Here is a 22,442-nt window from a genome sequence, read left to right on the forward strand (position 1 = left end):
TGAGAATAATTGCAGATGACAGAGGTTCAGAGCTGGGGTTGCAGAATGGATTAAGTGTGGGACGTTGAGCACAGGGCCAAAATGCCTGGGATCAAATCCCATCACCTTTGGAGCCTATAGCAAGATCCCAAGGCACTCTGTGCCTCAGTTCCTCAGTCTACAAAACAGGATAATGGTAGTATCCATTGTGTAAGATTGTTATGAGGATTAAAGCAGATAATACATCTACAACAGTTAGAACCCTAGCAGGCACGAAACTAGTAGCACCATTAAAAATACCAGGGATCTTTAAAAGGTTTCCCCAAAAAGGCAGTCTGCCGACAGTCACTCAGAGAATAGGGACTGTGGGACAGTTCCTCCCTGATGACTTCTGAAGAAGTATGAAATGGAATCTAAAGAGAGTAAACCCCTCAATAATCCACCTTTGATTTTAGCCACCCTTGGATTTCTGGTGCTGAACTGCAGCACTTAGCTTTGCATTTGTAACCTCATTTTCCCCTAGTTTTCTTCTCTTTTATTCACTTTTGTCATTTTGACTTGAATTCAGAAATTTACATCTCTCCTATGTTAATATCACCTTATTGCCAGCAAGGGAGTCTAGTCCTTTGGAAAAATCAAGAGACTGGACTTTAATCTTAGTTTTTCTGTTTATTGGTTGTGTAAATTCTAGAAAGCCACTTCACCCTATGAGCTTCAGTTTCCTCATCTATAAAACAAAAGGCTTAGGGCATCTTCATGGTTCCTTCCAGCTCTAAAATGTGAAGGTCTTGTAGCTTATTTATATTTATCTTCCAAAGTCACTGGTAAAAATTTAACCTTATATACACCTTCTTCCAAACCATTCTCTTTCTCAACCAATTCCTATCACTGTCGCTTTTCCACAAGAGTGCAAGTAATGTCACTAATGCCTTGTTGAAGTCACGGTCCTCCAGGACTACAATTCTTCCCTAAATAGTTCCACAGAGATGTTCTCTACTGAAATTCATTCTTAGTGAATGCATGCTATCCCTTTCTAAGTGCCTGCATGCTCTCTAATGAAAAAATTCTAGGGGCACCTGGATGGCTCAGTCAGTTAAGCATCTGACTTCGGCTCAGGTCATGTTCTCACCACTAGTGAGTTTGAGCCCCGCATGGGGGTCTGTGCTGACAGCTCAGAGCCTGGAGTCTGCTTCAGATTCTGCTTCTCCCTCTCTCTCTGTCCCTCCCCCACTTTCACTCTGTCTCACTCTCTCTCTCAAAAATAAATACACGTTAAAAAAAAAAAAACTTTAAAAACTCTATTCTAGAGAGTTACCAAAACACATCCTGCTTACTGATTTATTTAATCTTAATTTATATTTCTTCAATTTCCCCTTCCTCCTTCTTTTTCACCCTCTGACAGTCCTCCCCTTATTAAATCCTCAAAGATTATTCATGGGGATCCCACAGATTCATCTGCTGTTTCTCCCAGAATTCAGAGCTGGAAGCAAACTCAAATATGGGCTTTTGTTTAGTCTACTCTCCCACAATGATGCAAGATAAGATTTTCATTTAATTGTATTACCATCTCCACGTTGGGAAACATTCTCACTGAATAGAGGGAAGAGGCAAGAGGGATTGGGCAAGGTCTTTTCTTTCACCATCTGGAACCAACTTCCCCAGCCAGTAAGTCTCTCTTTTCACCAAGTCTTCTCCTGAAACATAAACACATAACAGTACCAGCAACAACAAAAATCACTTTGCTCCATTTTCGCATTCTGTGTTTTAGTCTCCCTAATTCTTATAGGTGCATTCCCATCTTTTAGCTGCCCATGGGGAGGCCCAAGGACCCGACACAGCCCTAGCACCCATCTCTTGTCACTAGCTCTTTTATCACTCAAAGGCCCCCATGGGTTCTTTGGAGACCTTGTCTTTACTGTCTTATCAAAACTATTCTCTACAGTGGGAGTTATTTTTCAAATCTTTCTCTCTTAGGCTATGTACCTTTTTAGAGTCTCTGTCCATGAGAAGTGTATCTCTACTTTTAAACCATTTTTTTTTTTTTGCTAACGCCTATATAACTCAATCCTCGTTTTCCTCACTCCACTCCTACTAATAATATAATTGGATAGCTTTCTTCCAAAATTTGACATTACCTCCCCATCCGAAAATTGTTCTTCTTTTACTCTTAAAATGATGTCCAGTGTAGGAGTTCCCCTTATTCCTTCATGCTCTCTCAGAGCAACCATATGGCCAGGAAAGCAAGTTAAGAATGCTGCAGATGCCCAAGTTTTAGACAAATGAGATAGGAAACATCCAGCTGACAACTATCTGGAGGTCCCCCAACTCTGGTTCCAAGTTTTATGTTAGTAAGAAAGCTCCTCCTACCAGCAGCTAGACAATCTGTGGTGTAGGCCACGGCACAGCTCCTATTCTTCTCCCCTCTTCTTCCCACCTGGGCGTCTTTCTGTGCTCCACCCTTCAGATTCATAGTCACACACTATGCATAGTTCTAATAATTGCAATAATTGCTCTTTCACTCTAGCCCTCCACCCTCCCCAACGTGTGACGGCTCATCGCGGCCCCTTCCCGTGCAGGGAAACTTTTCCGCGTTGCCATTATTCTATGCATAATTCATTCTATCGTACAGCCTGCCTTATCTGAAAATTGTTTTCAGACATCCTGGAGAGGCAGACACGAAGCCACAGGATCCTATCGGTCAACAGATAAGAATTCTTTTCCTAAGCAGCTTCTCATTACTTGTACCCCTCTGGGAGAAGAAAGTTTTGGCAGCTTAGGATCCTTTCACTGTGACTCCTAGCTACCAGAAAATAATATTTCTGGGCATTTTTCAGGTCCTTTCATTCTCTGCCTCCCTGAGGGGGTTAAGGTCTTGATGAATATAACTTGAAGATGAGAAAACTGTAGCATCAAGAAGAGATGGCTTCTCCAGTGCTACCCAAAAACACCATTACCAAGGCAAGCGTGAGCGCAGACAGGGCTCTCTCTTACTGCCAGTCTGCAACCATGGTACATAAATCCGAAGGAAGCCAGGTAATCAGTCTAGAAGTAATGACAGTACTTGCTTATTCCCCCATCAATCAGGCTGAGTAAACAAACAGCACTCCTATGTTCAAATGAATCGGTGTTGGCCATTTTGTTCAGGGTCTCCGAGTCCCGATACAAGAAGAAATAAATGGCATACTAGCCTTCATCCACCCAGCCTCCCAGCCACTTACCTCTATTCCCCCAAATCTATCTGTATCCTAAAATTTCTTTCAGCAGGTTTTTACCAACTGCAAGAAAGATTTGGGCCTTAAATTTGCTTTATTTTGCACGGTAAATGCCAGATTTTCTAGCTGTTCTATTTGTAGTTAAGTGAGAGGGACCAGGATTTGAAATGATATAGAAAACATTTTTGATAGCTCTGGGCTATATCAAGTGTTGGTTTTAATAGCAGGCCAGATCTCCAAGAACATGCTGTGTGGCTGTGTATGAACTTGGCTGTTAGTTTCCTTTGCCAGATGAAATGATGATTAATCAGGACTCAGATGTCAGTTGTTTTATGTTACTTGTGCTCTTTGCTAACAGCTGCCTGTTTCAAGCTGTGCTTCCTACATGTCAAATGTAAACCTGAAACCACAATTTCCAGAAGGAAAATTTCAAAGTACTCATAGAGTATATCAGAATATTCAGTGTTGTTGCTGATTAAAGTACAATTAGTATGTTACGTAACTTAGCTGCAGTCAGTATAGAGACAGGAGGGTTCAGGCTATGTGAAGTATCCAGGAAAAATTAAAATAAACTTATTAGATGTACATATAATGCATGCAGAGATTTTAAGATACATTTTTATGCAAACATTCAATGCATAAAATGCTCCTTGGTAAGCTAGTGTCATTTTCCTTTTTTATTGTGTAAGAAATAAACACAGTGAACTACTCCTGGTAAGTGAATTATGACAAATTTAAATTCTTTATTCAAGCCTTAAAATTTTGAAGGAGACGGTTCTTTCTTGATAAGGTCTTTAATACTTCCTAACTTGCTTTTTAATCAAAAATGCCATAAGAATAGCATCTGTATGCTTTCTTTTCACATAGTCTAAACAGAAACAAAATTTTAAAAGGAAAAGGAAAGCAAAGAAAATGTCTGTCAAGCTTTTCAGAAGTTTAGAAAAGCATGTGCCAAAATTCGGAGCGGACCAAAAAGAATTGATTTTTTTCCCCCTTAACCTAGATAATAAATGTCTAATTTGGACTGTCCATGTGGCATCAGGTTCCCAATTTAAACTCTTTCAGAGACTGCCATTTTTAGCAAAAGAGGGGGAAGTGAGAATCAGGCAACACCCAGGCTTTTTCTACACAACCGCAGCCAAGTCGTCTAAAAACCGTTTGGCCAATTCCCTTGTAAGTTCGCTGTCTGACAGAGCTGTAGCAGGACCCCAGAAACCTGAACCAACCACACTGAAGGCACCTGAACAGGACCGATCTTTGCCCGGGGCCTAGCATAAAGTCTAGGACGCAGAGAGCACTGCCCTTTTCATGTCTCTACTCTGCCCTTTCCCAAAGCATAAACATTTCCACTTGAAACAGCTCCCTAAAAGCCAAAACACAGCGCAGGGAAGCTTCTGGCAACGCGGTACGCAAGACTTTCGCGATCCAGAGGGGAAAAGGGAGCTGGGTAAACAGTCTGGTATTGTTCATTTTTCACGTGCGTTTACCAGAAGGTTTCTAAAACAAGTACTTCTCTTTCTCCTCCTCCCCCCCCCCCCCGCCCACCACCCCCGCTCACCACCCCCGCTCCCCCCTCCCCAGGTGGCAAACCTGCTAAGGCTCTTCCAGATCCCTCAGATAAGCTACGCGTCCACCAGCGCCAAACTCAGCGACAAGTCGCGCTATGATTACTTTGCCAGGACCGTGCCCCCGGACTTCTACCAGGCCAAAGCCATGGCCGAGATCCTGCGTTTCTTCAACTGGACCTACGTGTCCACCGTGGCCTCGGAGGGCGACTACGGGGAGACGGGCATCGAGGCCTTCGAGCAGGAAGCCCGCCAGCGCAACATCTGCATCGCCACGGCGGAGAAGGTGGGTCGCTCCAACATCCGCAAGTCCTACGACAGCGTGATCCGCGAGCTGCTGCAGAAGCCCAACGCGCGCGTCGTGGTCCTCTTCATGCGCAGCGACGACTCGCGCGAGCTCATCGCCGCCGCCAGCCGCGCCAACGCCTCCTTCACCTGGGTGGCCAGTGACGGCTGGGGCGCGCAGGAGAGCATCGTCAAGGGCAGCGAGCACGTGGCCTACGGCGCCATCACGCTGGAGCTCGCCTCGCACCCCGTCCGCCAGTTCGACCGCTACTTCCAGAGCCTCAACCCCTACAACAACCACCGCAACCCCTGGTTCCGGGACTTCTGGGAGCAGAAGTTCCAGTGCAGCCTCCAGAACAAGCGGAACCACCGGCGCGCGTGCGACAAGCACCTGGCCATCGACAGCAGCAACTACGAGCAAGAGTCCAAGATCATGTTTGTGGTGAACGCGGTGTATGCCATGGCCCACGCCCTGCACAAAATGCAGCGTACCCTGTGTCCCAACACCACCAAGCTGTGCGATGCTATGAAGATCCTGGACGGGAAGAAGTTGTACAAGGACTATTTGCTGAAAATCAACTTCACAGGTAAGCAAGGAGCACAGCTTTCCTCGTTTTCTGTGGGATAAACAGGTGGAATCAAGCAAGAATCAAATACCTCTGCCCCTGACCCAGAAATCTTCCTTTCGGAGCCACAAAAAAGGGTGCAACCTGTTACACAAATATTCCAAGATGCAATGTGACGGCTCTGATGTTCTTAACTTATTTTTGAGGGAATATCTTGGCTGATATACTACCCATAATTGAAAGGCTCCCCAGGCTAGGCAGACATGTGGTAACTGCCTACATGCGGGCTATGCCACATTTGCTCTCTTTCTTGTTAGCCGTAGGGTATGACACGTGTGATATGGGCATTTAATCTTCTTTAGCAGAATTGGCAACTCTCTAAGGAACATGAACTTCCAAGCCCTCTTTGTGGGTGATTTGAGCAAAAGAATCTAATAACTTTCACAGTGGGTGAGAGAAAAAAAAGTCGCTGTTTTCCCAGAGCTTAATTAGGGGGGGAAAGGGGAAAACACTCAGACCATGGTGATTTCCAGGCATTTGAGTTTATTTTGTCTGTTATAAAGAAACGTTTCCATGTTGGCATTAAGGGATGCGGATTTTCTCAAATGATGTTATGAAACAAAACTTTTCCTGAGAGCATGAGTGTAAGCTACATTGAAGACTGATGGAAGTCATTTCAATACCGTGAATAGATAGACAAAGGTGTATTTGAAGTGGCTTTTGTTTCCTCTTCCTTTGATTCTAAATATGGTAAACTGTTTCTAAATATAGCATTGCATTTCAATGCATTACTAACATAAAAAGCACAAAATTTTTAGGTTTGATTTCTTTACTAAGGTGCGTGTCATAGCAGTGCATTAAGGTACTGGTTCTGAGGACTTTAGTTTATCCCAAATCATAAATTGTAAGTAATATTATGCGGCACAAAAAAATTGATGCCAGAAATAGTACAGCGATAAAATGCTTTCATTTGCCTAAATTGCTAGTAATAATAATCTCCCCTGCCATTAGGGCATCCTTCTAATCTGCACAGTCTGGTTCAATTGGTTTATCCCCCAAGATGTGAAACTTTGTATGCTCAAATCATACTGTGTTTGGAATAAGCAGCAGTTCCCACGTCATCTTTATAGATGACCACTCAGAAGTCAAATGACCTGAAAAATCACTGGTAATACTAAGAGAGGACCCCATGATCATTGATTCCTATTCCAGAATTCTAATTCCTAAACCAGCCTTGAAAATAAGCACAAAATTTACCAGCCTGCATTTTGCACATCTGTTCTTCATTCCACCCAGAGGGAGCCAATGTAGTGGAAATCAGTTACGTCAATATTTCCTCCTATTCATCTACGAGTTATTTCTTACCATTAGAATGGCTGTAATAGGTGGTAAAGATGAAACTCTTTCTGTGTCCCATACTCCCACAGATGCATTCCATGTAGAAATAATATATATTTACCTCAAAATCCCAGATCAGGTTCCACTGCCATCTCCAGAAAGTAAGAAAGGACCATGCAGCCAGGTCCTTTACTCTAAATGTCTTTACTCTAAATATAAATGAATTTCTCAAGTATCTGTAAATAGCATCTACAATGCACTTAATTCTTAAAGATAAACAAGGTAAGCATCCTTCCTACCCCACTTCGGACTACCCGTGGGGTAATTATTTATCTTTATTCACCACACGTATTCATTAACCTTATTGTTGTACTTCATTCCTTACTCCTTAGTACGCAAATACACAGATGTATTCACTCAGCAGCAGCTACTATAAAGAGAACTCTTAGATTTCAGTGAGCCCTTGCAAGGTATTTGATGTAACCAAAATATTTTCCTTCATTTCATGGCCTGAGTCCTAAATGGCAAAGAAAAGTGAAGCAATAAGGCCATTATTCAGATAAATGAAACAGAATTATCTTCCTTTTGTCTGTCTTGTTCAATTACTGGCTTTGATTCTACAATTTGGTGCAGCTTTATAAACTTGACCACAAAGTGCTATTTTAGCTTTCTCAATTTGTTCGTCATTACCAGTCATTCTCCATCTCTGAAGAGAGGAGAAGGGTGAGACACAGGTTGAAACGACAGAGAAGAGAGGGAACTTATACCAACCACCAGTGCCATCATGCTTCATAGTGTGAGAATTGGACACGAAAACACCTTACTGGGGGAGGACAATGAAGTGCTAAAGAAGCTAAAAATGCACATTAAAAAAATAAGACTCCCCCAGTTACCTGTTGAAAAACAGGTGGTGTTTTACATTTTTTTCTGAAATAGTATCTTTGTTTTTCTAACTTGAATGTTGACACAATGGACTAAGCACAATGGTAAACAGCAAACAATCTTTGCTCAGGTGGGTCGAACGACCGCTCTTCTAGCCATCTGCTTGTACTCGGTGCATTTACTACAAGGTTCTTCTGACAAGGGATAGTTGCAGTCCGTTCCCTAAGGGCTCTAGCCGTTATGGGATGGAAGAGCTAAGGCCCCTGAGAATTTTAATGACATAAATTAAAATACTCTTTGGTTCCTTGGTATATTCCTGCTGGCTAGTTCCAGCGTTGGCCAACATGCGTATCCTTGACGTTAACCTGCTTTCGATATTCCTTTTGCAAAAGAGATTTTGCAGAACGATTCTTTGTTAAAGCTTCTTCAACACAGTGAGCTCTTCTGGCATCGGATCTAACCAGTGTCTACCTCCCTAGACTCATCTTTTGCTTACACCCCACCTTCACCCTTCCTTCCATGAAGACTACTTGCAGCTCTCCGAGTACATCCTGCCTTTGTATCCTCTGTGCCTAAAACATACATGTAATGTACATGTCTGTTTCATCCATGTAGAACGCTCTCACCCCGTCCCCATCTGCCCTATCTAGTACCTTCACTCGTTCAATCTCCACTGCAACCACCCTGGTCCAAGCCACCGACATCTCTAGGCTACATTTTACAATAATCTCCTAATCGATTTACTCTTGCCCACCTCCAACCCAGCCTCCGCAACCCATTCTCTGCAGGACAGCCAGAATGCACTTTTAAAACTTAAATCAGGGGTGCCTGGGTGGCTCAGTCAATTGAGCATCCAACTCTTGATCTCAGCTCAGGTCATGATCCCAGGGTCATGGGATTCAGCCCCACGTTGGGATCTCTGTGCTGAACCTGGAGCCTGCTTGGGGATTCTCTCTCTCTGCCCCTCCTCTCTCTCTCTCTCTCTTTCTCTTTCAAATAAAAAATTATAAAAAATAAATAAAACTTACAGGAAGTCACCCCTCTGCTCATAACCTCTTAGGGAGTTCCCCCATTTCACTCAACAACAAAAGTCAAATAATCCTTGCAATGCCCTGCAAATGTCCTCCCGGATCCACCCCCTCCCTGTCCCTCTTACTCTCCTGTCACCACCTGTTACTCCCCTCTTTCTTACTTCACTCCAGCCCCCCTGGTTCCCAAACTCGGGGCTTTTTCACTGCCCCTCCTCTCTCTACCTGTAATGCCCCTCCCCCACATATTCGTAAGGCCAGGTGATTCCCTCACTTCCTTCAAACCTTTACTCAAATGTTAGCTTTTCTTTTTTTTTTTAATGTTTATTTTTGAGACAGAGAGAGACAGAGCATGAATGGGGGAGGGTCAGAGAGAGGGAGACACAGAATCTGAAACAGGCTCCAGGCTCTGAGCTGTCAGCACAGAGCCCAACATGGGGCTCAAACTCACGGACCGCGAGATCACGCCCTCAGCCGAGGTCGGAGGCTTAACCGACTGAGCCACCCAGGCGCCCCAAATGTTAGCTTTTCAAGGAGGCCCACCAGGTAATCCTTCTGAAAATTGCCATTAGCTTCCCCTGCCCCACCACAGGTCATCCCTATTTCTTTTTAAGCTTCTCTACTTCTTTTATGCACCATGTTTTTTTTTTTCACTTTCTCTCATACCGTATCATTCGTTTTCATGTTTATTCTCTAGTGTTTGATCTTCATGTTTGAATATAAACTCCATGAAAACAGAAATCATTATCAATTTTTCACTGATGTAGCCCAAGCATAATAAGCACTCAGTAAATATTATTGATTATGAATAGCACTTGACACCCAAACTTACATTTCCTTCTCTATCTCCATTACTAGATTGTGAGCTTTTTCGAGGCAGAGAAGATATGTTTCATCTCTTAAATTTTTTTTTTCAACGTTTATTTACTTTTGGGACAGAGAGAGACAGAGCATGAACGGGGGAGGGGCAGAGAGAGAGGGAGACACAGAATCAGAACCAGGCTCCAGGCTCTGAGCCATCAGCCCAGAGCCTGACGCGGGGCTCGAACTCACGGACCGCGAGATCGTGACCTGGCTGAAGTCGGACGCTTAACCGACTGCGCCACCCAGGCGCCCCAAGATATGTTTCATCTCTTATCTGAAATGCCCAAACACAGTTTCTGGTGCAGAGTGGGCATTCCACGAATGAGAAAAACAATCAGTAGATGTATTCATTCTTTTTTAGGAAAACTTCATGTATATATCGCATTCACTAACAAATGAATGTCAACAAAGAAAAGGATGTGACTTCTAGAATGGGCTGCTTTTATCTAAGCACTGTCCTTTAGTTATGTTCTGTGATTGTATTTGAGATAAATTTAAGACCTAACAGCATTAGCTCTGGATCTCTTACCCATCCCTGTTTTATAGATGAAGTCCCCCCAACTCACAGTGATCTGTCCAAGGTCATCATGTGATTAGTGGCAGTAACAAAGACTGAAATCCAGGGCTGAAGTCACTGGATCCAGGCCTCTTTTGTATGGAACCAAGGACCCTAGGAAGCTGAGGACTTTGATCCCAAACATCAAAAATCGTTTCTGACACACATTAGATATTAATGGAATGTTTGTTGAAGGAATGAAAGACGACCAATAAGTTTGAAATGTGTTTCTTTTTGTGCTACTCTTTATAATTCTTTTAATGATCCTGAGCCACATTACCAATCAGTTGGAGCTGAGATGGTTCATAAGACACCCAAACTTTGGAAGCTGAGCCTTAGAATCTGAACCTTAGGATATTATAAAAAAATTTTCAAAGGTGGTTTTTTGTTGTCAGTAAAAAAGTTTTTCCATCTAAAGAGTCACGTCGTGGAGAATTCTGAAAGAAATATTTATTTATCTTTTTTTTAAGTTTTTTTTTCAACGTTTATTTATTTTTGGGACAGAGAGAGACAGAGCATGAACGGGGGAGGGGCAGAGAGAGAGGGAGACACAGAATCAGAACCAGGCTCCAGGCTCTGAGCCATCAGCCCAGAGCCCGACGCGGGGCTCGAACTCCTGGACCGCGAGATCGTGACCTGGCTGAAGTCGGACGCTTAACCAACTGCGCCACCCAGGCGCCCCTGAAAGAAATACTTAAATGCGAATTATGTTTGTTGCCATTTGACTTTTCAAAATTACTTTGAATTCTATGTGCTCATTTATTTCCGTGTGCTCAGCATGCAACAGGGAAGCTTAAACTACCAAGTCAGTTGAAAACAGAGGAAACAGAGAGGACCATTAAACATCCTAAGAAATGCAGTATCGCTGGCATTTTCGTGTGTTCTCAGTAGAGTAAAAGCCCTGTCACTTTTTATCCTGAGACCAATTCCAGAAAGCAGAGGAGAAGAAAATCATAGAGTGACAAAAGGCCTTCCTCAAAGATGAACCTGCCCTACTCCTCACTTGACAGAGGTGGAAATTCAGGATGTCAGCATTATTATCTTCACTTACTAAAGCACATAAGAGTGAACTCGACTGTCAGAGTGATGTGGTAACTAAAGTACACCCCATTCAAAAGAACAAAAGGAAGAGCTCCCACTTACTGAACATACTGCCAGAGGGGCTCCAAGGCACGACCGCTATCGAGTAGGCGTTCCCTCGGAAATAACACACAGAACCTTCCTCTGTGGATTCGCAAGTTTTGGTGGACTGGAATGTTTGAGAATGGAGAAATTGAGAACTTGACACGATAGGACATTTATCCAAGACCACTTAACGGAGTAGGTGACCCCAACCTCCTGATTTAGACATTCATTCCACAGATAGGTTTAGACTTCATGCTGGGACCTGGGGACGCAAGAATAAACAGGACAGATGCAGTCGCTGCTTTATGGAGCGACTCAAGTAGAGAAGCAGGATTATTGGGGCCTGCAATGTTGAGGCCTTGGCTTAGGTTTTGTGTTCGTTTGGTTCCAGCTTTTGTTTTGAATTGGAAAACTTTTATGTATCTTAGGCCCAGAAGAAATCTCCAACTCACTGAGTAAATATCACTCCCAGGACTTGATTTACAAGGCAAGAGGACGGCTCCCTATTATTGCTGGATTTGTGGTCATAATAGGACTGGATAATAGGACACACAGCAATGCCGGTTTTTGTTGTTAATGTCGTTGTTGCTCATTTTTGCTTTTTTCTTTTTTGGGGGTGGGGGGATGGAGAGATGAGGCACACTCACCTCTTGGTTCCAGCAAGGAGACAGGCTGCTGGGATCAGAGACCTGGAGCCTGGTGGGGACGGTGCAGCCTTGTTCTTATGTTTATAATTCTCCACACCTAGAAGAGGAGCAGAGGCAGAAAATGAGTAATCCGGCCTCGCTGTCCCACTCACCTCTGTGTCTGACTCATCCAGTAGGTCCAAGGATCACTCCTGGTTGGGACTGTAATCACAGAGCACAGGCCAGGAAGGGCAGATTTTCTGGAACACTGCACTCCAAGGAATATGTTTGAGCTGGCCCCAACCCAGCAAGACTCTCCTCTTGACAAGTACAGGGCCATCCAAGGCACAGCGAGGAAGCCAAAATGGTAATGGCCACATCTTTAGATGAATGGGCTTTGAAGTCCCTGAAAGAGCAAACTGCTCTTGATCTTGCTTCCTCCCCTGGAACATTTGTAGTTCCCACAAAAGCACAGAAACTTGTTCCAGCTCTGCTGATCAAAAGCATTTCCAAAATGTAAAGATAAATATCCTGTACTTCTTTCTTCCCTTTTCTCTCTGGTCAGCTTCCTGGGGTCACAAGAATAAGATTTAAACCCCCAAAGGACACCACTAATGTGTTTACTTATTTGTTTATGCACCATGCATCTGTGCTTTGGTGTCTTAGAAGCTTGAGAAATGGTTCTCATTTTAAGGTCACGCAGTGGAGAACAGGAGCCTCTAGAAAACCTCATTTTCCACTTTGGCCTGAGCTTTCTGCTGCCGCTGTTTATTATTCTTATCATCTAGCTGTCATTACTATTATTATTATCTCATAATTCTTAACTTACCTTGATTTGTTTGAAGAGCCATCCTGTCTATAAAGCAAAAAAAATAAAAAATAAAAAAAATAAGTACTAGTCCCCAATAAAGTAGAAAAGAAATGGATTCTCCCACCTTGCTGATCAGAAAAAAGTACAACAAATATACTGTCTCCTACATGTTTCTAGGCTTTGTGGACACCGTGGTGTATTTATAGGAATATCGCTTACAAAGGTGTCTGGAGATTGAGGGAAATATTCTGAGCATTTTCTAACACTATAGCTAACATACAGTTTAAAAATAAGTTTAACCTATGTTCCTGACCTTTGGAACACCTGGTGTTATCCCACAATAACCTGGTCTTTAAAGGTTTCTAATCTCAGTTGAATTGGAAACACCTGTTTTTCTACTGACATATACCTTTGTGCTACTACTCATCTTCAAGAGAACACTGGAAAACCAAAATAGATAAAGGAAGTATTTCTGATGGATTTAGAAAAAAAAATTCTAACCACAATGGCCATCATATACCGAAAAAGAGGACTTCTCTTTGAAGATTTTAAAAGATTAAATTGTCATCTAATGAAGCAGGTGGTTATGGGAGATCCTTCCCAGAGTTGGGTTTAGTAAGACCTAACAAAATCGTGAGCAGTGAACACAGCTTCTGAAAATTAAGGATGTGATGTTGCAGCCCGAGGGGTAGGCGCTGAGGATGATGACTAAAGAACTCAATGCCTGGTCATTATCCTCATCTCCCTCTTTCTTTAAACATTTAACTATTCTCCATAGTATCGTTAGTCGTTGTATGTGATATCACCAGGATAGATTACATTGTCATCCTTCACATTCTTTCTCCAAACCCCTAGCATTATACCTGGGGTTCGTATAAACACTCATTTGTATCTAGTTTATTCCAAAACAATGATATTTAAAGGATTCATCCCACTGCCTCAGATGAATTAGAATTTGATAAGGTGGCAGGGTCCCCAGAAGTTATAGTGCTAAATGACATTTCAGAATATCTAAAAACTTAATTCTGTAACAAAATTCTAAATAATTTTAGAATAATAAAATTCTAAATAATTCTAGCACAGAATTGACCATAAGTTGCATTTCCAAAATAATATCTCAAATACAAAATTATGTTCATATACACACTAAGCTGCCAAACCAAGTATGATTAGTGGTTGTATGACTATTAATATTTTTAGATTTTTTAATTAAAAAAAATTTTCTTCCAGTTTTATTGAGACAAAATTGACGTATAACATTTTGTAAATGTAAGGTATACAGTGTGTTGATTTGATATTTATTACAGAGTGATAACCATCATATCATTAGCTAATACCTCCATCCCATCACATAAGTACCATTACTTTTTTGTGGTGAGAACATTTAAGAACTACTCTTTTAGCATAAAATACAATATTCTTAACTATAATGACCATGCTGTACATTAGATCCCCAGAATTTATTCATCTTACAACTAGAAGTGTATACTCTTTGACCAACATCTCCCCAATTCCCCCAATCTCTTAGCACCTGGTAAACATCATTCTAATCTCTGTTTCTATGAGTTCAGCTTTTTTAGATTCCACATATAAATGATATCATACAGTGTTTGTCTTTGTCTGTCTTATTTCATTTAGCATAATGTCCCCCAAGATCATCCATGTTGTCACAAATGGCAAGATTTCCTTCTTTCACATGGTTGAATAATACTCAGTAGTATATATACCACATCTTATCTATCTCTTCATCTATTGACAATTAGGTTGTTTACGTATCTTGGCTATTGTAAATAATGCTTCAGTGAACTTGGGAGTGTTGATAATCTTTTCAATATCCTGTTTTCATTTCCTTTGGAAACATACCGAGAAGTGGGGTATCTGGATAATAGGTTTGTTTTTTGTTTTTTTGTTGTTGTTTTTTTGCTTGTTTGTTTGTTTTTGAGCAACCTCAATACTGTTTCTCCTAGTGGCTATACCAATACACATTCCTACCAACAGCATACAAGGGTTCCCTTTTCTCCATATCCTTGCCAACACGTGTTACGTTTTGTGTGTTTGATGATAGCCATTCTAACAGGTGTATGGTTATATCTCATTGTGGCTTTGATTTGCATCTACCTCATGATTAGTGATGATGAGCATCTTTTCATGGACTGGTTGGCTATTTGAAGATGTTCTTTGTAAAAATATCAATTCAGTTACTCTGCCCATTTTTAATTGGATTGTGTTTGTTGCTATTGAGTTGTAGGATTTGTTTATGGATTTTAGGTATTAAGCCTTTATCATATAGTTTGCAAATATTTTCTCCTATTCTATAGGCACCCTTTTAATTTTGCCGATGGTTTTCTTTGCTGTGCAAAAACATTTTCATTTGATGTAGTTTCACTTGTTTATATTTGCTTTTGTTGCCTTTGCTTTTGGTGTCAAATCAAAAAAAATCACTGCCAAGACTGAGGTTAAAGAGCTTACTCCCTATGTTTTGTTCTAGGAGTTTTAGGGTACCTGTTCTTATATTCAAGTCTTTAATTTATTTCATTTCTCTTTTATGTACAGTGTAAGATAAGGGTCCAGTTTCATTCTTTTGCATGTGGCTGTCCAGCTTTCCCAACTCCATTTATTAGAGAGATTATCCTTTCCCCATTGTATATTCTTGCCTCCTTTGCCATAAATTAATTAGCCATATATGCATGAGTTTATTTCCAGGCTCACTGTTCTGATCATTGTTCTATGTGTCTGATTTTGTTCCAGTTCCATACTGTTTTATTACTATAGCTTTGTAATATAACTTGATATTAGAATGTGATACCTCCAGCTTTGTTCCTCTTTTTCAACATTGCTTTGGCTATTTGGAGTCTTTTGTGGTTCCATACAAATTTAATTCTTTTTTCTATTTCTGTGAAAAATGCCGTTGGAATCTTAATAGAGATTGCACTGCATCTATAGATCACTGTGGGTAGTATGGACATTTTAACAATATTAATTCTTTTAATCCATAAGCACAGAATAACTTTCTGTTTACTTGTGTCATCTTCAGTTTCTTTCATTCATGTCTCATAGTTTTAGTGCACAGATACTTTACCTCTTTGTTTCAATTTATTTCTATTTTTGTCATTCTTTTTGAAACTATTGTAAATGGGACTGATTTTATTCATTTCTTTTTCTAATGTATCATTCTTAGTGTGTAGAATCACAGCTGATTTTGTAGAGTGATTTTTGTGTCCTGTAACTTTACTGAACTTGTTGATTAGTTTTACCAGGTTTTCTGGTGGAGCTTTTAGAGTTTTCTCTGTATAGTAGCATCATATGTGATCTGCACATCAAGACAGTTTTACCTCTTCCTTTCCAGTTTAAATCCCTTTTATTTGTATTGTTTCCTAATTACTCTGGCTTGGACTTCCAGTACTATGTTGAATGAAAGTAGAAAGATTGACCATCTTTCTCTTGTTCCTGATCTTAGAGGAAACCTTTCAGCTTTTCAGCACTGAATATGATGTTAGCCTTAGACTTGTTATGTATGGCCTTTATTATGTGGAAGCACTTCCCTCTATATCCATTTATTGAGAGTTTTTATTATGAAAAGATGTTGAGTTTTGTCAGATGCTTTTCTTTCTGCATTAGGAGGATCATATGAGTTTTATCCTTTATTTTGTTAATGTGGTATGTCACACTGATTGATTTGCAGATGTTGAAGCATCCTTGAGTTCCTGGAATAAATGCCACTTGATTGTGGTATATGATCCTTTTAAAGTACTATTGAGTGTGGTTTGCAAATATCTTGTCGAAATTTTTGCATCTATGTTCATCAGGGATATTGGCCTGAAGTTTTCTTGTGTGTCCTTGTCTGATTTTGGTATCATGGTAATGCTGGCTTCATAAAATGAGTTTGAACTCATCCTTCGTCTTCCATTTTTTAGAAGAATCTGGGAATAATTGGTATTAACTCTTTTTTCATGTTTGGTAGAATTCACCAGTGAAGCCATCTGGCCATGGATTTTTATTTTTGGGAGGTTTTTGGTTACTGATTCAATTTCCTTACTAGTAATGGGTCTGTTCAGATTTTCTATTTCTTCATGATTCAGTCCTGGTAGGTTGTACGTTTCTAGCAATTTATTTAATTCTTCTAGGTTGTCCGGTTTGTTGGCATGCGATTGTTCATTGTAATCTCTTATGGTTCTTCTTATTTGTGTGGTATCAGTTATAATGTCTCCTCTTCTATTTCTGATTTCATTAATTTATTGTATGTAGTTAGGCCCCTTGCAGGGAGTAACAGGGTGGCGGATGTTTTCTGTGTGACCCTCTGCACTGAACCCTGGAGTAATAGCGGCAGCAAGTGCTGTCCATTAGTAACTGCTTCTCTGTTTGCTATAGTCTTGTGGATTTTATAGATACAGGCCCTGTGGGCTTTCAGAGGTAGGTGTTTGGGGGACACTTCCCCCAGGTGGGAGTCTTAAAAGATGAGATGCTAGATGCTGGGTCCAAACCCTTTACTCATCTGGGAGAAGCTAGGAGTTGGGGGTTCCCTCCTGATTGTATGGTGCTGTGCTTGGGGTGGGGTTTATGGCAAGAGTGCGTCTCAGCCTTTCCTATCCATTTCAATGTGGGTTTTTTTGTTCGTTTGTTGGTTTGCCCAATTTATAGATGTCTCTTAGCTGGTTTCTGGGTTTCTTTAGAGGGAGTGTTCCATTTATAACTGTAAATTCAGTGTGGCCATGGGAGGAGGCTCATGTGACACAGGAGCTTCCTGTGTCACTCACTTTCTTTAGACTGCCCTCTGGTTTCATCCTTATAACCAAGAATTCTGATGAGTATAACACGATTCCTCTATGGATGTTTGTCTCCTACTGGCTATTAATATTAACTGACAGGTTGTCCATTCATTCATTCCTCATAGCAGGTATACAGTGAATTAACAGAAGTTTTTAAAATATAGTAGAAAAATTAAGGCAATTGAATGTATGACTTTAATTCGTCAACTGATTCAGAAAAGATCAATGTTTTTATTTTAGTTGTAGAATGAGTTTATCATGTATAGAATCCAAGTAAGAATAGTTTGAGAGCCATTAGTCTAGGTTACACAGATTTATTTTTAAGACAAGATTGGACATTCCATCCCTATGGAACTCAGTAGGCTGGTTACATATCTCATATTTCACCATTGCAAACTTCTTACATAATTTGTTCTTCATGGTAAAGCACAAACAGAACTGGGAATTCCTAACGCTGCTAGAGAAAAAAAATTTTTTAATATGGAGGATTTGTGTGCTTGTCAAAGAATCTTTACTGTTCAGTATGAATTAGTGTGAGATACTACAAAGGTTGAAAAAAAATAAGTATATAAGTTCTTTCTGCTCTCAAATAGCTCACAGTTAGTACTATCAGTATGAGAATATAGCTTTTACACTATAGCAGTTCATCTTTGGCATCTCGAAAGGGTCTGGTAGCATGATATGTACATACAGAGGAGGGATCAGCAGTGAGCAGAGAGTCAGGAAAGGTTTCCTAAAGATTGTAACACTGGATGTGACTAAGATTTGTTAAAAAGGAGGGTGGAAGAAAAGGATTTTCCAAGTGAAGAGATCATTACACGGAGACGTGTTCATAAATTGTCAAATGTTCTATTTCTGTTTAACCTATGTTAAAATTCAAAGCTCTTTTGGAAACTAGAATTAAATTGAAATAGTAAAATATTGATCTGATTTTTAGATTAAATCATTTCAAGTTCTCTTGTATAAAAATATAGAGGGGCATCTGGGTTGCTTAGTTGGTTGAGCGTCCAACTCTTGATTTCAGCTTAGGTCATGATGAGCCCTACATCAGGATTCTCTTTCTCCCTCTCTCTCTCTCTCTCTCTCCCGCCCCCAGCACATACTCACTCAATCTCTCTCTCTCCCTCAAAATAAATCAACAAACCTAAAAAAGGCTTTTCACATTGCTTATGGCCACTAGCTTATCATCTTTACCCTGAACTTCAGCTGAAACCAATGAAGTTCCAACGTGAAGAAGAAAGGGGGTTGGGGGGAAGAAAAAGAAACTAGCATTTACTGACCACTACCTGACTGGCAATAACCATTTTATATATTTCACTCATCAATTCTCATAAAGATCCCATCAGGCAAGTATATCTTTTCCCCTCTGTTTTATATATTTAATTGAGGCTCAAAAGAGTTAAATGACTTTCTCAAGTTTGCAAAGCTAAGTAGCCTACCAAGCCAACCCAAGACTGTTTCCTAATCACACATTATTTTCCAGTATTGTTTCCCAAGGAGAAAAAACAAGTTTGTAGCTAGAACAAGGGCACAGTCCCATCATCATTTGGCTCAGCTTACTATGTGCAGCTGCAGTAATAATAAACAATTGCCCCAAAATGTTCATTATCCAAAAAGGAATTTGTTAACTCTTTCATTAATTGCCATAATGGCATCTTCCATTGAGAATGACTCATGCAAAGACCTCCAGTTATATATCTCACTCCTTCCTCTGAGAGCATCATATTGTAGGAGATCAATATTTGCAGTATCATGCTGTTATTTCCAAGAATCGATAGTAAATTGCAAAAAGAAGAAGGAGAAGGAGAAGGAGAGGAGGAAGAGGAATAAGTAGAAGTACTTGCTACAGGTCACTGTGTCTTAAATCTTACAACTACATTTTTCCCGTCACCCCATGCTCTCAGTCTAATTACAAAAATCTCCATAGTTAATTAAAAGCAAAATAATTTAGAAAAGGGGGAGAAACACCAGGTCTGAAACTCTTCCAGACTTTCCATCCGAGCCCCTACTGGTTTTGTGGGTCTGTTTGGTGTATTGGTAAGCTTTTCTCATTGTGCTCATGTGTGTTTTATAGTACCCGTCACAAATCGAGTTTTCTTTCTAAACATAATTAAAAATACCCTTGGTATTTTCACAAATTAGAACGTCTTAAGAATTTTCTATATACAAAGTTTTGTTTGTAGGCTATCCAGTCACCAATAATCACATGGTAGCCCTGTACCAGCTTCTTGGGGTACTTAAAAATTTTTTTCTCTGGGGCACCTGGGTGGGTCAGTCGGTTGGGCATAGGACTTTGACTCAGGTCATGATCTTGCAGTCTGTGAGTTCGAGCCCCATATTGTGCTGACAGCTAGGAGCCTGGAGCCTGCTTCGCATTCTGTGTCTTTCTATCAGCTCCCGTCCTACTTGGCTTGTCTCTCTCTCTCTCTCTCAAAAATAAATAAACATTAGAAAAATATATATTTTTTAATTTTTCTCTGTCCCTGGGGCACGTGGGTGGCTCAGTCGGTTAGGCATCTGACTTTGGCTCAGGTCATGATCTCACATGTTCATGGGTTCAAGCCCCACGTCGGGCTCTGTGCTGACAGCTCAGAGCCTGGAGCCTACTTTGGTTTCTGTGTGTCCCTCTCTCTCTGCCCCTCTCCCACTCCCACTATCTCTCAAAAATAAATAAACATTAAAAAAAAATTTGTTAGACAAAAAATTTTTTTCTCTTTAAAATGCTCCTAGTCTAATAAAATCCTAAACCTTGATTATCTCAATTTTAATAAAAGTAGAAAATGAAGAAAATTTATCATTTCTTAATAATAAAAAGCAAATCTTCGGATAATGCGGTTATTTATATCCTCCTCATTTTTATTCACCAAGAACTCTGTGTCATCTCCAGAAATACTTTGAACAGAAAAAATATAAATGAAATGTTTCTAAGAGGAAAGCAAAAGTGCCAATTTCCAGAGATGGGCTCCTTCACTGCTTTTGGCCACCTACATTCTCCCTACGGATTTATCCTGTAGACAACTCCTCCTCTTCCACTTAATTCCTCCCTTTCCAGTATGGAAATTTATTATTTTGCTGTCTTTTGCCTGGCAAGGGTCTTTTGCTGCTGAATTAGTACCCTAGCTAAACAGTGCAAAACAGGAAAAGGAAAGTATGTTTTGTTTTCTTTTTCTTCAGAATGTAATATCCTAATTGTATCTAAAATATTGTGGCCATATTTAGGAGTCTGACAGACACCTGTAGAAGCGAAGTTAATTTGACAACAGAAGAACGAAAACAAAAGCATGATAGCACAGCTTTCCACTCCACTTTTCTGCCACAGTTTAAATTTAGCGATCTAAACTGCTAGATGAGGGGTTGAATTGATTAGTACAATTCTTTGAGTGCACAGGCTCATCCTTTTTTAACAGATCTCAAACCACAGTGTGGCAAGGAGTTTATTTTCTTGTCCCCTGGGTTTGATGGGTCATCGCAAGAGTTCCCACAGTCAAGGAACTGAAATGAAGACACTGCCAAAAGTTGGAATTCTAGACTGTTAATAACAGTTGGGAAGTCAACTAGCACTTTATCATTTTTAAAACACTTTTAAATGTACTCATATTAGATCCTTGCCACACCCCTGTGAACTAGACTGAGAAGATGTTATTATTTATTATTTTTATTGATGAGAGAATGGAGGATGGGAGAGGTGACCTTTGGCCCAAGGTCAAAGAAAAAGAACTCCTCCTGAAATAGAATTCACGTCCTTTGATCATTATCCAGTGATATGTCCCCTCAGCTTCCAGCTGAGGCAGGTAATAATACCTGTCCAATAAAGCGGAAAAATGTTATTGGAGGCAAAACCAATCTGCTTAGATTTGTTGTTGGAGTACGGAGAGACTACTGATACTAAGCAGAGCAAGAGACACTGAGTCAGCAAAGTTCATCCTTTGCTAGATTTACCACTGCTTGGCTCTGAGGCTTGGGGCAAACCACATAGCCATTCCAGGACTCAGCTGTTACCATTCTGAAAACAGGACACATACGTTGCATGCCAAACAGAACTAGCGGATATGGTATTTTTGCCCTTACCTTTCATATGACTAAGGTGTTCTTGATTCTGGGAAGATTAAAATTTCTAGTTATAAAGAAGATAGTAATCCACATTGTACTCACACTGGGAAGACTTCCTGAAAAAAAAAAAAAAGGATTAGAAGTGGACTTTGAAGAAGCAGGTAAATCTCATGTGGTCAGTCAGTATTTATTGCTAACATTATTTACATCAGTCCCAGCCCCAGCCCCTCGAAATCAAGCAGTGAAACCTAACAAAGACCCTACCCTCACAGAGCTTATGTTTCATAGATAAGCTAGTCAATATATAGCACACCACATGGTGATACATGCCACAGAGAAATATAAAGCAAGGTGAGTAAACTAGGAATCCCGTCTAAGTGTGTTGGGGGTCATGGGGACAGGGGACAGATTGGGTGTTACTGTCTTAAGTAAGGTGGTCAGGGAAAACTTCACTGACAATTTGACATATGACCAGAGACCTAAAGGAAGTAAGGGTACAAGCCATGTGGAGATATGAGAAAGAACATCCCCAGGAAGGGAATATCATGGCCTGAGGTGAGAGCCTACTTGATGTGTTTGAGGGGAAGCAAAGAAGCCAGGGTGGCCAGGTAGAGTTAGCATGTAAGACATGGAGGAAGTGAGGGTAGGGACGTGGTGGTGTCCAGAGCCTGGAGAACCTCATAAGGACTTTGGCTTTTACCCTGAGTTAGGTGAAAAGCCATAGGAAGCTCCACAAAAATGACAGGAGCAATATCAAAGATTTAGAATACGGCACATTTTTAAATTATG

General features: G+C 40.7%; 1 protein-coding gene across 2 annotated transcripts in view; it reads left to right on the plus strand.

The window, feature by feature from the left end:
• The window catches only part of GRM3 (glutamate metabotropic receptor 3), a 97,524-nt gene that overhangs the window by 16,017 nt on the left and 59,065 nt on the right, over positions 1–22,442 (plus strand). For both annotated transcript variants that reach the window (XM_047097606.1, XM_047097605.1), the window contains exon 2: positions 4,773–5,628. In XM_047097606.1, the coding sequence (XP_046953562.1) occupies positions 4,773–5,628 (856 nt within the window). The remainder of the gene's footprint in view (positions 1–4,772; positions 5,629–22,442) is intronic.

Source organism: Lynx rufus, unplaced genomic scaffold, assembly GCF_022079265.1.
Source record: "Lynx rufus isolate CCGP_SWC_20201006 ecotype Redwood Valley unplaced genomic scaffold, mLynRuf1.p SCAF_4, whole genome shotgun sequence".
NCBI classification, from domain to species: Eukaryota; Metazoa; Chordata; class Mammalia; order Carnivora; family Felidae; genus Lynx; species Lynx rufus.